At 50.1% G+C, this 15,866-nt stretch overlaps 1 protein-coding gene across 2 annotated transcripts; it reads left to right on the top strand.

Annotated features, from left to right (window-relative positions):
• The first annotated feature begins 6,333 nt into the window (after positions 1-6,333).
• Positions 6,334-13,928, top strand: BTN1A1 (butyrophilin subfamily 1 member A1). 2 transcript variants are annotated; one of them, XM_042985506.1, is made up of 8 exons: positions 6,334-6,957; positions 7,460-7,596; positions 7,738-8,085; positions 9,505-9,786; positions 10,530-10,679; positions 11,102-11,122; positions 11,217-11,243; positions 12,014-13,928. In XM_042985506.1, exons 2-8 carry the CDS (start codon positions 7,518-7,520, stop codon positions 12,685-12,687), a joined length of 1,581 nt encoding a protein of 526 aa, XP_042841440.1. In that variant the 5' UTR covers positions 6,334-6,957; positions 7,460-7,517; the 3' UTR covers positions 12,688-13,928. The 2 variants fall into 2 exon arrangements, with proteins under 2 accessions (XP_042841440.1, XP_042841441.1); XM_042985507.1 differs by lacking the exons at positions 6,334-6,957; positions 11,102-11,122 and having other exon boundaries at positions 6,988-7,596.
• Positions 13,929-15,866: the final 1,938 nt, after the last annotated feature.

Below are 15,866 nucleotides of genomic sequence, written 5' to 3'. Positions count from 1 at the left end.
CTCAAATGAAGAAACCAAACTAAACCAAGCCTGTGCCAAGATGGACCCCAGCACGGACCCTCACCTACTTTTTTCGTCGTTAGAATACCAATAATCCCGGCCGTGGGTGGATACTTAACATGCTAATAAGACACCTGCTGCGGAAGCATGTTCTGTCCACTGCGCCTGCGCCCCAACCTCCTTTGTCTCCACCTCCACCTGCTGAGATGTCCCTCCTTCGCCGCTTCAGCCCCCTTGCGGGCTTTGCCGGCCTTTGTTCCGGGAGCCGGCTGGGACGTTTGTTCCGCCGCCGTCTCTCTGGTCTGGAGCATAGGCCCCCAATAAACGCTGCCTGAACCTTTTCTTGGCCTCGTGTCAATTTCTGTTTTTGCGGAGGGCTAAAGAACCCTGGGGTCCAGAACAGTCCCGCCGGTTCCTCTTTCTTGGCTTTCTCAAGTTCCGGTCCCTGGTGATGTGGATGTCTTTTTACTTGTTTACTTGTTAGGGAGGGTATTTTTCATAAGGGAGATTTGCTACCTGCTTTCAGCGGGACGGAGGAGGGTGTGAGTGTCCTTGCACTATTTCCTAAGTAACTTATTTAATTAAGATCATCAATATTGCCAGAGTGATACCTGCCCTTTCTCTCTATATCATTGTAGGGGAGGCAAAACTTTACCTCTTCCCGTCTTAGGTTTTTGGCTAGGACTCTTAACGAAAACACTAGCAAGAGAAAAACAGTTCACGCACCCAGTGCACATCACAAGGGAAACCTAAATGAAAACAAACTCACGATGGTAACTTAGAATTCCAACTTATTTTCCATCTTCAATAAAGGAGAGTACATTTGCAGAGGTGATAGGACAAAGGAAAACAATTTTAGGCCCCAAGGCCAACAAGCTGGGAAGGTACTAATAAGGGAGGAAAGTAATGGAGGTTTGCAGATTCTCCTGGTTCCTCTCTGGGCTGGTAAATGTCAGTCTCCGGTAAAATAATTTATATCTTGCCTTTAGGCAAAACGGGGAAAGTAAAGAACTTTTCCTGTGTTGGCTGCCTTTTTTTTTTTTTCCTGACTCAAAAACCTTTTGTTTAATTTATACAAAAAGCTACTAAATACAAAAAGTAGTTTAAAACAAAATAGTTTCGGTTTTTGTTTTTTTTTTCCTGGCAGGATTTAAATGCACATAATGGATAATTCTGAAGAAAATGCATTTTCCCCACAGTGTTCAGGACTAAAATTCTACTGAAATCTTTGTTGGCCCCTTCTAGATTGCCTTCAGCTCAAAATAATTTCTGTGACAAAATGGTGTATTTTGCGTGGCCTATTCTACTTTTCATCATTAAAATGTCTAGGGCCTTTTTTTTTCCCTCCCTTACATCTAAAACTGATTCTCTGCTCAGTGGTCATCACATGCCTGAGACTTCTCATTTGGGGAATATTATTTTGGAAATGCAATGGCGTGGGAGGCACCCAGAGGGGAAGGCTGAGGTTGATTCCTGTATATTTCACCAGATGAGGCTGCTCCGCAGGGTGTTCGTGCCTTGTGGGCATTTAAACCTTAGACATGCTTGAATTCCATAACCCTTTAAGATGACTTCTAGTCAAAAGTCATCCCCGTCTAGAGTCTAGAACTATGATTCTAGGCTTTTCAAAATTGGAAGGGATTCAGGGTCCCTGGGGAGCTCAGCTAGAGCAGCAGGTGACTCTTGTTCTTGGGGTTGTGAGTTTGAGCCCCACATCCGGTATAGCAGTTACTTAAATAGATAAAGAAACTTGTTTTTAATTGGGAGGGAGGGGGGTGCCTGGGTGGCTCGGTCGGTTAAGGTTAAATGTCGGGCTGTTGATTTCGGCTCAGGTCATGGTCTTGTGGTTCGTGGGTTCGCGCCCTGCGTTGGGCTCTGTGCACAGAGCCTGCTTGGGATTCTGTCTCCCTCTCTGTCTGCCCCTCCTCTGCTCGCTCTCTCTCTCACTCTCTCTCTCTCAAAATACATATGTAACATGGGAAGGGATTCTAAAGGTTATAAAACCCCAAATGTATTAAATAATACATAAATAAATACAACCCCAAATACCTTTAGATCTGAAGGAGAATGTGGGCTCTGAGAAAGCAAAATCAGGTGTGACAGCTGCTTCCCAGAACGGACAAGACCACTCCGGGATTGTGACGGAGTGAGACAAGTCCCCCGTGTAATCATGTTCGGCATGCAGACACAAATGCAACACCACAGGCAAACCACAAGAACAACCACACATCCCCGTCTCAGCTAACCGCTTCTTTACCCATTACAGTTTCAGCCCACTCTGTTCCTCCATGTCCTAATAAACATCAGAATATTCAGTGCTGCCACCAGTCCCCCGATTTCCAGCGGCATTCATCCAGAGCAACCCTTCCCTCTTTGACTGACCCTCTCCCAAACCCCCACCACAAACTGAAATCCTATAAATCCCTCCCACCCCTCTCACTGAGACACCCCAGCTCCCAGCCTCCCCACAGTATGTGAGATCTGTGCTGCGGTAACAGGTACCATCAAATTTAACTGGGTTTGGCCACAGGTCCGCCTTGGCTGCTGGGCTCCAGCGTGGCCACAGACAGGGAGGAGCCCCTATCGGTCTCCCAGCCCTCCTACCCATCCATCCCAAACTTGGCTGCAGACTTTCACTTAAGTTCCCTAGATACAGCAACCTCTCTTAGCAAGTGAAGCCAAAAGGAACTTCCTGCAGATTTCTAAGAACATAAACTGCAACAAAAAGCATTCCTTGTTTGTGATGTATTGATAGTTTTTCGGTAATCAAGTTTTCACAGAAGGGAACAGTCACTCCATTGTATGATTCTGAAGCACATTCCCTCCTCCTTCCCACGTCTTAACTCAAATCCCAGTTGCTTTAGTTCTGTTTATTTTCCAAAGAAATTCCTACAAGAGCTTGGAGAATTGTGGGGTTCTCCCACATGGTTCCATCAATAAGGCTTTGCATCTCTTATAAAACCATAAGACCTCCCTGTTACTGCAGAACGCAAAGCGCAATGATACGCACATCAGCGGATCTTCATTTCTCTGGGACTCTTTGCTTCTAACTGTGTTGGCCCTTCCATAAGATTACGGCTACATAACCATGGAGTTGGAAAGAGTGAAGAAAAGTGACCTATCTGTAGTGGTGATGTAAAAGAACTGTATCAGGGTTCTCCAGAGAAGCAGACCCAACAGCGTAGATACAGACATCTAGAAAAAGATATGTTACGAGGGACCAGTTCATGTGACTGTGGAGGCAGAGAAGCCCCAGGTTCTGCCCCCCACAAGCTGGAGCCCCTGGAAAAGTGCTCCAAACCCCAAGGTCTGAGAACCAGGGAGCCAGCGTCTGAGGGAAGGGACAGCTGGACATCCCAGCTCAAGCAGAGAGCAAACACGCTGCCTCCGTCTTTGTTCTACTCAGCCCTCAATGGATTGGATGATGCCCGTCCATGTTGTTGAGGGAAACCTGCTTTACTCTGACTCCCAGGTCATGATCCCGGGGTCATGGGCTCAAGCCTCTCGTCGGGCTGCGTGCTGAGCATGGGGCCTGCTTGAGATTCTCTCCCTGCCCCTCTCGCCCGCTCACTTGCTCCTCTAAAAAATGAAAAATAAACTAATTTTAGAAAGAGAAGCAGGACACCTGGCTGGCTCAGTAAGAAGAGCATGCGACTCTTAATCCCGGGGCTGGGAGTTTGAGTTCCATGCTGGATGTAGAGCTTACTTAAGACAATAAATAAATAAACGTAAAAGAGAGACAGAAGGGGCAAGTGGTTGCCTCAGTCAAGTGCTGGTGAAGGTCACGTAGAACGAGGATGAGCGTAATCCCTGGCTCTGACTAGTCTAGGACGCTGGGAAATCTGAACAGTGGTGGGAAAGGGCCGAAGATATAAGTCCTGACCTTTGGCCATGAGATTCACTCCATAGGGAGCGGGGCACATGCCTCGGCCCAAACGATCTTCGCGTCTCAGAGGGAAAAGTCTGTTTCGGGTCTCCAGTGGCCCTGGGCGTGGCAGGACCTTTCCCATAGCAGCCCCGCATGGTTCAGGCATCTCACGAACAATGCGAGCCTGGAGAGACAGGGGCGCCTAGCATCTCTGTTCCCGGAGTGAGCCTTGACTCAGACATCCTGCCTGGGATGACCCAAGATGTTCCTGTATGTAGAAGTGACTCAGATGTTACCCTGTCAAAACTGGGGCTGCCACATAGCTTGAGTTCTAGATACCATTGCTTTCTATCTCCCTGGCCCCTTCCTTGTTCCGTGTAGCTCCCTTGGGTGCAGGAAAAAGCTCTTCTTTTTTTCTTTCCCCCCCAAAATTCCCTGTGAGATTTTTTTGACAACGTAGAGCAGGGGTCAGGAGTCTAGTCATAGCGTGTTGAGGAGAGGAAACCCATTATAGATGATATTTTTCAGAAGTTAAACACAAAGGGGAGTTGAGAATGAGACAGGAGCATTTCAAACGAGGAAGGCCAAGGACCAGTTAGTTTGATTTCAGCTGCAAATTCTATTTTGGCTTTTGTGCTGATGAGAAGTCAGAGAGTAAGAACTTGAGGGGGAGCTCAGTTTAGGAGAGGAAGGTAGACTTGGAAACAAAAGACAAAAATAAACATGTGCCTGTCAAAGTAGGACTCAGGTCAGGTGTGTGCCAGCAGAGAGGACCAGGAAGTTTCCTGTGTCACAGGATAAACCAGGCCCATGTCCTGGAGACTCGGTTTTGCTTGGAGGGGGCCTAGGTTATCCAGAGTCATATTTAAACAAATCTCGTATATAATGAAGTAAAATGATGTGATTTACCCCAAACTTATAGGTAAGACCCAAGACTTTAAGAGTATTTCTCACTCGAGTTGGGCAGCACTGGGAGCTCCTTCCTGAAGCCCCTCTGGTTAGGGTGCTCGGCTGGGACCACAGTGAGGTCCGGCCCAGGGAACGAAGGAGCAGCTCTAGAAGAGAGGGTGCACCTGCTTGCTTCTGGAAGAAGTTGCCCTTAAATGAGCTTCTGAGGGAGGAGCAGGACTTTGTCCTGCAGATGCTGTAGGAAGAGGGGAGACAGCACCGGAACCTGGAGGCCTGGAAAGGTGCTGTGGGCTGAGGTTACCCCATCTTCCAAATTCTTCGAGAGGTGGATAGGCCATCGGAGGGGAGGGAGAAGAGGCCGAGAGGAAGGAATCAGGGAGACAACTAGATCCTACATTTTCTTGACCAGATTAAGTGTCTGAATTTGGTGCTGGGGCCACTAAGGAGACATGTAGGGGTTTTGAAGCAAGAAGTGACATGATCAGATTTCCATTTGGTAAAAGCCATTCTAGCAGTCTTGTAAGTCAACCGGAGCAATTACTTTTTGTTGGTCGTTTTTTTCTTTTTTAATGTTTATTTTTGAGAGAGCCTGTAGGTGGGGGAGGGGCAGAGAGGCCGGGGACAAAGGATTGGAAGCGGGCTCCGCACTCACAGCTTCAAGCCCGATGCGGGTCTGCGGGTCGGGTCTGGCTCATGAACCCTGAGATCATGACCTCAGCCAAAGTCAGAGGCTCAACCCACCGAGCCACCCAGGTGCCCCTCTTTTGTTGGTCTTAATCATAACCTGAAATAAAGGCAAAGTACAAACTGGGGTGGTGAAGGATATGAGCCACAAATATAATACAGGGTTGACAGCTTTAATTTATAAAAAATTCATATGGAAGAATAGGAAACAGCATCAGAATGTCTGACGGGGGGGCAATTGGCCTGGAAAAATCTCTTCCAGAGTATATTAAATAGTTAATATGAAAAGTGATCAGCCTCGCTGTCCTATAAATGTCTAGTAAAATAATAATTTGATCCATTTCACCCATCCCATTAGTGATGACTAGGGAATATTTGTTCTCAGTGTTGGCAGGAATTAGGTGAGAGGCTCATTCCCATTAACAGTGTGATAGGTTTAACTTTGGCAATATGCTCATAATTCAACTCCTAGACCCGATGACTATCTTTCTGGGAATCAGAAAGTTTGTCAGGAAGTATCAAAGATGTGGACAAAGATTTATGTATTTATAAAGCGCACTAGTTACAGTAGATTTAAAAAAAAACCCACTAAGATGTCCCACAATCTTGGGAATTACAGGAACCTACAATATGATATTATGTAAGTATAAATAATGTTTCTGATTATGCAAAAGCATCTTCAATTCTGCCACAATGTGAACAGAGGCTGTCATTGGTTGGTGACATTATGAGTGATTTCTGCTTTGTAAAAGTGTTTTCCAGAGGTGCCTGGCTGGCTCAGTCAGTGGAGCAGGAGAGCCTTGATCTTGGGGTTGTAAGTTTGAGTCCCACACTGGGTGTAGAGATTACTTAAAAATAAAATCTTAAAAAAAATAACTAAAAAAATGTTTTCCCATGTTTTTAATTTTTTTTTTCATGACAATAAGAGGTTTAACTCCAAAATAAGGAATTGCAGGCCGAATTGCTTGCAGGAAGGCAACTTTGAGGCAGTGAAAACTGAATCACACACGGGCATTCCCAGTCTACCCTTGAACTTTCAACCCACATAAACAACAGAGTAACAACTTGCCCTCTTCTCAATCCTTACCATCACTTGACAGGCTTAATCTCATTTAATGCTCCCAGTGCCTCCCCAACTTCAGGATAAAAGAAGTGAGGCTTGAGGGGGGAAATTCACCAGCCCAACGCCTTCGTTTCATTTTAGTGTTGTCTTGACCCTCCCTTTTTGCCCTATCCCCTTTTATTTAGTCCAGCCCATCCTTCTGTATCCTGGTCTTTGAGCTGAAGACTGCAAAGACACGGACCCTTCATCTCTCTGGAAAACTTCCCCTCCCCACCCCACCCCCCAGAGCCAAGGCCTGGGAGCTGGGGGCAGGCTTTCCTGAGATCACTTCCCGCTTCCTTCTTCCCCGCCTTTAACTTTGGCTCCTGGGGCCACAGCCAGCTTGGTCACTTGCTAACCAGGCTCCTGGGTGCCTCTTCCTCCAAGATCAGAGGTCAGTGCCTGTGCCCGCTCTGGTCCCCCCCCCCCCCCGCCAGAGAGCACTTTCTCTCCCTCTGGCTCTTTCCCGGGTCCTGGGCCCTCTACCCCCTGCCCTTTACTCTCCAGCTCCCCTCCCTTCCCCCGACTTTCCTCTTCTCTCCTCCGGTTCAGTCCCCTGGTTTCCATCTCTGCCTCCATCGCTTCATCGTTATTATCATTCCTGAAAGCAAATACCAAATTACTGTACTGGGGGGGGTGGCTTTTTAGAGCAGCGGTACATTGGTACGCAACCCATTAATGGGTACCATGCCTCCCAATTCCCTTCTCCTAGGATTCTTTTAGGGGTTTAGGGCCTATTCGGCTGTGCACCTGCTCGGCCACACGGGGCGGTGTGCGCTCGCACCGGGAGTCTGCGGTGGGAGGGGGGCGAGCGGGCGGATCCGCGTGGAAAGAGCGGTGGGGAGGAGGCCGGAGAAGGGCGTCGAAAGATCCATCTCCCGGCCTGCATCTCCCAGGCGCAAGTTCTGACGCCCGCAGGACACCCGGTGACCTGCTGCCCCAGGAAGGCTGGACATGGCAGTTTTTCCAAACTCCTGCCTCCCCGCGTGCCTGCTCGTACTCACTTTCTTCCAGCTGTCCAGGCCCGATTCGGGTAGGTCCCCCCGGGCTCCGTCTCTGGCCCCCTGGGGTCCCCCCCCCCCCACGCCCCGACCTCGGCCGGGATCCGGGTGGAGCAGACGGCCCTCCGTCCGTGTGAGTCCTCAGCTCCCCCCTGCACGCCCGGTTTGCGCAGCCCCCTTCGACGTGATCGGGCCCGCGGAGCCCGTCCTGGCCGCGCTGGGGGACGACGCCGAGCTGCCCTGCCGCCTGTCCCCGAGCGTGAGCGCCGAGCGCATGGAGCTGCGGTGGTTCCGCGGGAAGGTGGCGGCCGCGCTGCTGGTGCGCCGGGACGGCCGCGAGCGGGAGGCCGAGCAGACAGCCGAGTACCGCGGCAGGGCCACGCTGCTGGACGGCGACATCGCGGCCGGGCGCGTCGCCGTGCGCATACACCGGGTCCGGGCCTCGGACGACGGCGAGTACCGGTGCCTCTTCCGGCAGGACGGACGCTACGGGGAGGCCAGCGTGCACCTGAAGGTGGCCGGTGAGTGCGCGGGTTCGACCCTCTCCGGTGACTTCCGGGGGGCGTCCGTTTTCCCGCGGCTCCCTTGCTTTGGAAGCCACCGCGTTCGTCGTCCCGAGAAATCCCTTCTAGGGCGGAAAAGGCTGGCGGGCCGAGGGTGGGAGGTCAGCGGGAAGGCGTTGGAGAGATGGCCCCATGTTGTGATTGCGAGGCTACACCACGTCCTCTCTAGTTAGCGCGCCAGAATATGCTGGATCCAGCCCCAGGCCCCAACATTCAGGTTGTGTCTGCTTGTAACCATTCCGGTGAGGGACCCTGTGCCGCGCTTTTCCGTTGCAACCTGAGGCTGCCGCGTGGATTCGTGCCTAGGGACGGGCTTCCCAGGATCCTAGAGGTGGCTGCTCGCTAACATTGTTGATCCACCTAGAAAAGTTTTTGGGTTTTGTTTCCCTTCTCTGCTTCAAGCCAAATTTCAAACTAAGGAGAATGGTAAGCATTCAGGAGGAAAGTATGCGTTGGGGTCTGACTTTCCCGCTTACTTGGAATGCCATCAAACTAATCTCTTTCTGAGCCTTATTTCCTGCTATAAAACTGGGCAATGCATCTGTCAAACAAGATTTGGCAAGAATGAAATAAAGTGAGACGGTGTATACATGAAACTGTTATTGTTACTCTTTTAAAGTGATAGACATCTTTGAGAATCTCCTGAAAGTGGCAGGCAGCCCTTTTCATGAAAAGAATACCCATTTTCACATATACACACAAATCAAAACGTAGATTTAAACTAAGAGCTGTGGACAGGTGTTTAAGGACTCTCCTCTGCAGCTTGGTGTTTTTCTGTACTCTGTAGAATTGTAAGAATATAATTAGGCTGAAAACAGAAAGGGTAAGAACAGCTTTATGTTGATATATGTTAGGACACTGGGGCAAGGAGGTTGAAACCATTTAAGAAAATTCCTGAATCAGTATCACACGGAAAGGAAACTTAAATTGTCAGCTGCAGTCTTAATGCAGGGAACCTCCAATCCCCCTTCTCCTCAGGGACACTTCTCTGTTCACATCTTCTCTGTTAAATACCTACTCCTGGTTCTCCTCCTCGAAGTCTTTTCATAATACTTCCAACCACAAAGCCCTCCCCATCTCTGGAGCTCCCTCACCTGCCTCTAAGCCATTGGTCCTGCTGTTCCTGCTGACTGTGTTCCTATGTTTGTCCATCACACTCCTGCTTATATTTCAAACACTAAATCCCAATATGGGATCCCTCTCTGATAATGTTCCTTTTACTGACGCCTCAGTTTCCTCGTGTCATGAAACAGAACATGAATCCCTCTCATTCCTAGTCTCCGTGTGCCTTTCTTTCTCAGACTGTGTAACCCTATGGTTATAAGGTTCCCAGAAGGGTGTCCACTAAAGGAGTGAGGCCAGCTTCTCTCTCCGCAGCTCTGGGCTCTGACCCTCAAATCCATATGGAAGTTCAAGAAAGTGGAGAGATCCGGCTGGAGTGTACCTCCGTAGGATGGTACCCAGAGCCCCAGGTGCGGTGGAGAACTTCCGAGGGAGAGTGGTTTCCGTCCACAGCAGAGTCTAGGAACCCTGATGAAGAAGGCCTGTTCACTGTGGCGGCTTCCGTGATCATCAGGGACACCTCCGTGAAGAATATATCCTGCCATGTCCAGAACCTCCTTCTGGGCCAGGAGAAGGAAGTAGAGATCTCCATACCAGGTCAGTGAAATCAGCGTTGGGTTCCTATGTGACAGTTTCAGGGCCACATCACCTAGGGCACCTGCCCAAGCCATGCCCTCATGACACAGTTGTCTACTTTCTCCCCACCTAAGCTCCTGATCCCCGACGTGAGGGAGCCCCACCAACGTCATCAGAAGAATAGGGATTCTGAACACATCAACCCTCCCTGGATCTCATTGAAATCCCAGATTTTCCATTTTAGGAGATATATCTTAGATACAGAAGCTCTGTCCTTGGGGGCCTTCCTAATCCAGAGCGTTCTCTCCTTGAGTAATAGGAAAACCCATTTCCACCCTTGCCCCTTGGCCTCCCCCCTCCCATGCTAGAGCTCTGTCTAGGTTTCGAGGGCCCTCAGGAAAGCAGATCTTCTCATCACCCTCCCCCCCACCCCGACCATCTCTGGCTCAGGCAGGGACCTTTCCTTATTCTTTGGTCATTGAGTCCCTTTCTGTGGCACACAGAGGTGACATGTCCCCTTCCTTATTTACTTCCCGCATCCCCTTGGCTCCCACCCTAGTCCTTCCTCTCTCACTGCCCTCCCCTACCTGAGATCAAAATTTTTCTGAAAAGCTTAGAGCAGCACTGGAAGGACTCATTTTTGCCGTGGGAGGAACGGGGGAGGTCTAGGTCGTCTTCTCTTGCAACCCCCTTTGCCATCGGGAGCAGAGGCAGACTTGCTCAGGGCCGCACGACAAATGTCCTTCTTGGGGATTTCGTTTCAGCTCCCTTCTTCCCACGGCTGACTCCCTGGATGGTGGCAGTGGCTGTCATCTTGATGGTCCTGGGACTTCTTACAATTGGGTCCGTATTTGGCACTTGGAGACTATACACGGAAAGAGCCCGACAGAGAAAGGATGAATTCAGCTCTAAAGGTGAGTCAGAGGCCGCTTGTCAGGAGTGCTTCCGAGTGGGGGTGGACCCAAGTCCTTTCAGAAGATATTTGGGTCTAGAATTCTGGAAGTCAAGATGGGGGGTCGCTATAAGGCACCTGAAGCCGCTGATCCCCAATATGAAGGTCTGGGGGGCAGAAGGAGTCAAAACCAATGCAAACTGAGATATTAGACCTGATGTGCACTCACTACCCACCCTCAGACTCTCCTCGCTCCTAACTCGGTTTCCCAGTAAAGATCAAAGATCTGATCCCAAGCCAGTAGGAACTTCCTGCACATTTCTTAGAAACATAAAATAAATAAACCATAATCCTTGTTCCTCATTTATTGATAAAGCTTCAGTAATCAGGTAGAGATGAACCATTTATTCCTTTGTCATTGAGGTATTTCTGTTTGTTTTCCAGAGAAACTCCTGGAAGAGCTCAGTAAGTTCTCTCTTCTTGTCGTTAGTTCACCGACAAGGTGTCCCCTCTCTCATTAGAAACCCATCAATGACCATCTCGTTCTCTTTCATTGCAGAACAGAAAAAGGCCACCCTGCATGCAGGTGAGTGACTGAGCTTCTCAAGGGCTCTGAGGCTCTATCACCCAGGGATTCAAAGTCCTATAATACTTGGACATAAAAACACTAACACAGTTTCGTGGTGAAGATAGATAGGGGAAAGATGATGTAAACGGGCTTCACATTTTCCTCGAGGCACACAGAGGGCCCTTGGAAGATGTTTCGAAGACAAGCCCCTGTAACAGGCGCCCCTGAGGCCCTGGGGACAGTCAACTCACACATCACCTTGTGGCTTTTGACGGAAGAGGAAAATAGAGACGGCAGAACAGGCCAAACACCTCTCCTCCTGAGGAGACCTACCAAAGTCTAGAACAGTCTAGATAGATAGATAGATAGATATTTTTAATTTTTTATTGTTTATTATTTGAGAGAGAGAGAGAGACAGAGACAGAGAGCAAGCAGGGAAGGGGCAGAGAGAGAGGGAGACACAGAATTGGAAACAGGCTCCGGGCTCTGAGCCGTCAGCACAGAGCCCGACGCGGGGCTCGAACTCACAGACTGTGAGATCATGACCTGAGCTGTAGTCAGCCGCCCAACTGACTGAGCCACCCAGACGGCCCTATATATATATATATATATATATATATATATATGCACATATATATACATACATATATATATATATACACATACATATACATATGTATATGTATGTGTATATATATATAATTTTTTTTTTTTTTTGAGAAGAAAGACTATGTCTTGTCACCTCTCATGCTCACTGATGCTCAGACCGGCTCTCTCTCCGTCTCTAGTTGACGTGACTCTGGATCCAGACACCGCCCATCCCCACCTCTTTTTGTACGAGGATTCAAAATCTGTCCGGCTGGAAGATTCACGCCAGAAACTGCCCGAGAAACCGGAGAGATTTGACTCCTGGCCTTGTGTGTTGGGTCGTGAGACCTTCACGTCAGGGCGACATTTCTGGGAGGTGGAGGTGGGAGACAGGGCCGACTGGGCGGTCGGGGTGTGTAGGGAGAATGTGGTGAAGAAAGGGTGTGACCCCATGACTCCTCAGAATGGGTTCTGGGCTGTGGAGTTGTATGGGAGTGGGTACTGGGCCCTCACCCCACAGCGGACCCCTCTCCCATTGGCAGGGCCCCCCCGCCGGGTTGGGATTTTCCTGGACTATGAATCAGGAGACGTCTCCTTCTACAATATGGCCAACGGAGCCCCTATCTATACTTTCTCCAATGCCTCCTTCTCTGGTCCCCTTCGGCCTTTCTTCTGCCTGTGGTCTTGTGGTAAAAAGCCCTTGACCATCTGCCCACCCACTGATGGGCCTGAGAGAGTCACAGTAGTTGTCGATGCCGAGGACTTTGCTAAGGAGATCCCGCTGTCCCCTATGGGGGAGGACTCTGCCTCTGGGGATGCGGATACCCTCCACTCTAAGCTAATCCCTACCCAGCCCAGCCAAGGGGCACCTTAAGGAATCTCCCAGCTAAACCGTTCTCCTTTATGCTAAGCCCTCCCCTCGGTCCTCTCTGAGTCGCCAGCCCCCGACCTCACCCAGCCCCTGTTTCTTCCTGTTGGGTAGGGATCAGTTGGTCTTGGGAAGGTTATGTTGCTGCTGTTAGAGAGCGTGGGGTGTAGGGCCTTCCTAATCTGTTTCTGTACTGGTACTCAGGGGGCAGGCGCGTGACTCTGAAGCTGTTTCTAGTGTCCTCCTACCCCTCCCCCCCAGGCCACATCCTATAGGGAGGGACAGCTCGGCTATCGAGATGGGGTTAGGTTGGCATGTGGTTATGACAGAAACGTCTCAGTGTCCAGAAGAGGGGTGAGTAGAGGAACAGGTTTTACACAAGCGGGAAACCCAAAAGGTTCTGGGAAGGGAAAATTCGAGGCTGAAGTCCCATAAAGGAACCTGGGGGGACATCGCAGTGGAGGAAAGGGAGGGGAACATAGGCCAATGACGAATACCTGGCCTGCTCCTAGAGTTTTAGGGCCTGTCTCTCACATTTTCTAAGACGTGTCCTACAGAGTAAAGGGAACTGGCCCTACTCCTGTGGGATCTGAAAAAAATGGTGTGGGGGCGTGGAGAAGGGATGAAGGGAGCAGGGCTGGGGGCCCGACAGAAGATCTGACCCCGGAGAAAACGGGAGACAAAACCCAAGCTGTGTGCGTCGCCACGACGCGGATCCTGCTTTCCTCTCTGCGGCCTCCTGTTTCCCCCTCACCTGGAGTCATTCCGGCCTCACTTGCTGGGCCCCACAACTTTCCAGCTCTCTTCCTCCTTTTGACTTAGAATCTCTCCATCTCAGAGCCTTTCTAGAAACCCTGGTCGGTGATGTCCCCTCTTTAGCAGCCGGTGTCGGCCTCGGGGCCCCTCAGCCCTCGTCCCAACATCTGCTTCAGCCCCCTCAAACCCCCCTTCCATCCGCTCCCCAAGCAGCTCATGCCCACGCCCCGCCACCGGTCACTCTCCCCGCCCAGCTCTCCTGCGTGCCGTTCTCCCCGGGGTCCCCGGAGGCTGTGTCATCGCGCTCGACACAGCTAGGCTGACCGCAGCCGCTCGTGTTTGCGCTTTCCCGTACACTTGGGGCTTGTCACGCCCGTGGACCGCGGGTGTATCTGGGCTCTTCCCTTCTACTTCCGTTGTGTTCTTCCAGTTTCCAGCATGGGTGTCGCCCGTGGCCTTGACCTAATAAATAAGTCTGTTGATTGCTGAAAGCGGCATCTGCGACCTTCCTTTCTTTATCCCAACAAGTGGAACCGAGACAGAAACAGGAAAGAAGCCGCCGGGGAGCGCAGCTGCCCGGCCGCGGCAGCGTGGTTCTATGTAGCCAAGACTCACCCGCAGGCCTGACGGCAGTGGGCTCACCGAGGGCGCAAGGGCTATCGTCCCAGGAGGGTCTAGCTGCTTACAGAAAGGCCAGGGTGCCAGTCGCTGCCTCCCCTCAGCGTCTGTGTGGGTGGTGGCCCCATATCGACGGCTGAAGAGGTAACGGACTACGGGTGTCGGTGAGTGAAGCCACCTCTTGAAATTTTAACAGTACTTTTCCGGGAGGAGGAAATATTGGGGAAATTGTGAATTGTAGGGCCTAGTAATTGGAAAAATAAAAACCTTGGGCGATCTTTAGACACCTCTCTTTCAGAGGTGCCTGGGTGGCTCGATCGGTTAAGCGTCCAACTCTTGGTTTGGGCCCAGGTCACGCTTTCCCGGTTCGTGAGTTCGAGCCCCACGTCGGGCTCTGGGATGGCGGCGTGGAGCCTGCTTGGGATTTCTCTCTCTCTCTCTCTCTCTCTGTCTCTCTCATTCTGTCTCTGCCCCTTCCCTGCTTGTTCTCTGTCTGTCAAAAATAAATACACATTAAAAAAAGAAAAGAAAAAACCGCTCCCCCAGAGGGGAAGCCCTGTGGATTCCCACTTGACCTCTGCTTGAGGACGTCTGTAGTTCAGTGAGCTGAACGCTTTCCCCTGTGTGGCCCCAAGCAAGCGAGGATCGGGAGTGGTCTCCTTCACACATGGTCTGACCTTAAAGCAATTCAACCAGCTCTGAACGTGAGTCTCCAAAGATTCACCAAATGGTGGGCATATCACCTAATATGCGTGTCTTCTGCTAAGGAGTCATCAAAGTCAGATCCGTTACAGGTCAAGCAAGAAATCCAGATCCCAATTACATCCACACTAACATATTATTTCCATTATTGCACCGCATATATTTCTCACGATTAAGATAAAATCCACCTTTTCTAAATTTTCAGTCCACCGACTACCCTCACAGAGGATTGTGGCAAATTTAAAACCCAACATTCTCTCTTAGGGGAAAATTCTGAACACCAGACAGGTCTCTTACCATCACATTCATCCACTGTGTATTGTGACAGGTGATATTGCCAACAACTCTATCACTCACCTTTGTGATTGTCACCTCCCAGGCCCCATTTCCATTTAGGTTTTGATTATGGTTTTGGTTTCAGTGTCTTCCTACGGACTTGGGGTTCAAGACCTACATAACAATATCTAGATAATGACATTTCCACATGTGCATTATTGTAAAGTCATTCCGCATAAAGGCTTGTAAATCAGGAGACCACACAGGTGGTATTTGGGAAAGGGATCAAGAAGAAACTGTAATGCATGAGAAGTGACTGTCAACACTTAACTCCATCTGCCTCCTTTCAGAGATGAGAATCTGAAGCCAAGAGACATAAAGTGATTTCTTTCTTTTTTTTTTTAATGTTTATTTATTTTTGAGACAGAGACCGAGCGTGAACGTGGGAGGGTCAGAGAAAGAGAGAGAGAGACAGAATCTGAAGCAGGCTCCAGGCTCTGAGCCGTCAGCACAGAGCCCGACGTGGGGCTCGAAACACAGAGTGTGTGAGATCACGACCTGAGCCAAAGTCAGAAGCTCAACGACTGAGCCACCCGGGCGCCCTGACATAACGTGATTCATTAAAACATATAGTCTGTGCCTAAGCCAGGACCTGAAAGCGGGTGTCCTTGCTATCTGTCCAGGACATCTTATACTGAACAAACTATAGTTGAGTAGGAGGACTAAAGACTCCGAGATATTATCAAGGTGGGACCCGTTGGCTCAGGAGCTTCTTAGGCATGAAGAGGGTCAGGAGAAGAAAAGAGTAACTAAGTGTGCCACCTTATACTTGG

This window comes from Panthera tigris, chromosome B2 (genome assembly GCF_018350195.1).
Source record: "Panthera tigris isolate Pti1 chromosome B2, P.tigris_Pti1_mat1.1, whole genome shotgun sequence".
In the NCBI taxonomy this organism is placed as follows: domain Eukaryota; kingdom Metazoa; phylum Chordata; class Mammalia; order Carnivora; family Felidae; genus Panthera; species Panthera tigris.
Note: the sequence above shows the minus strand (reverse complement) of the source record. Positions and strands in the feature narration are given on the sequence as shown.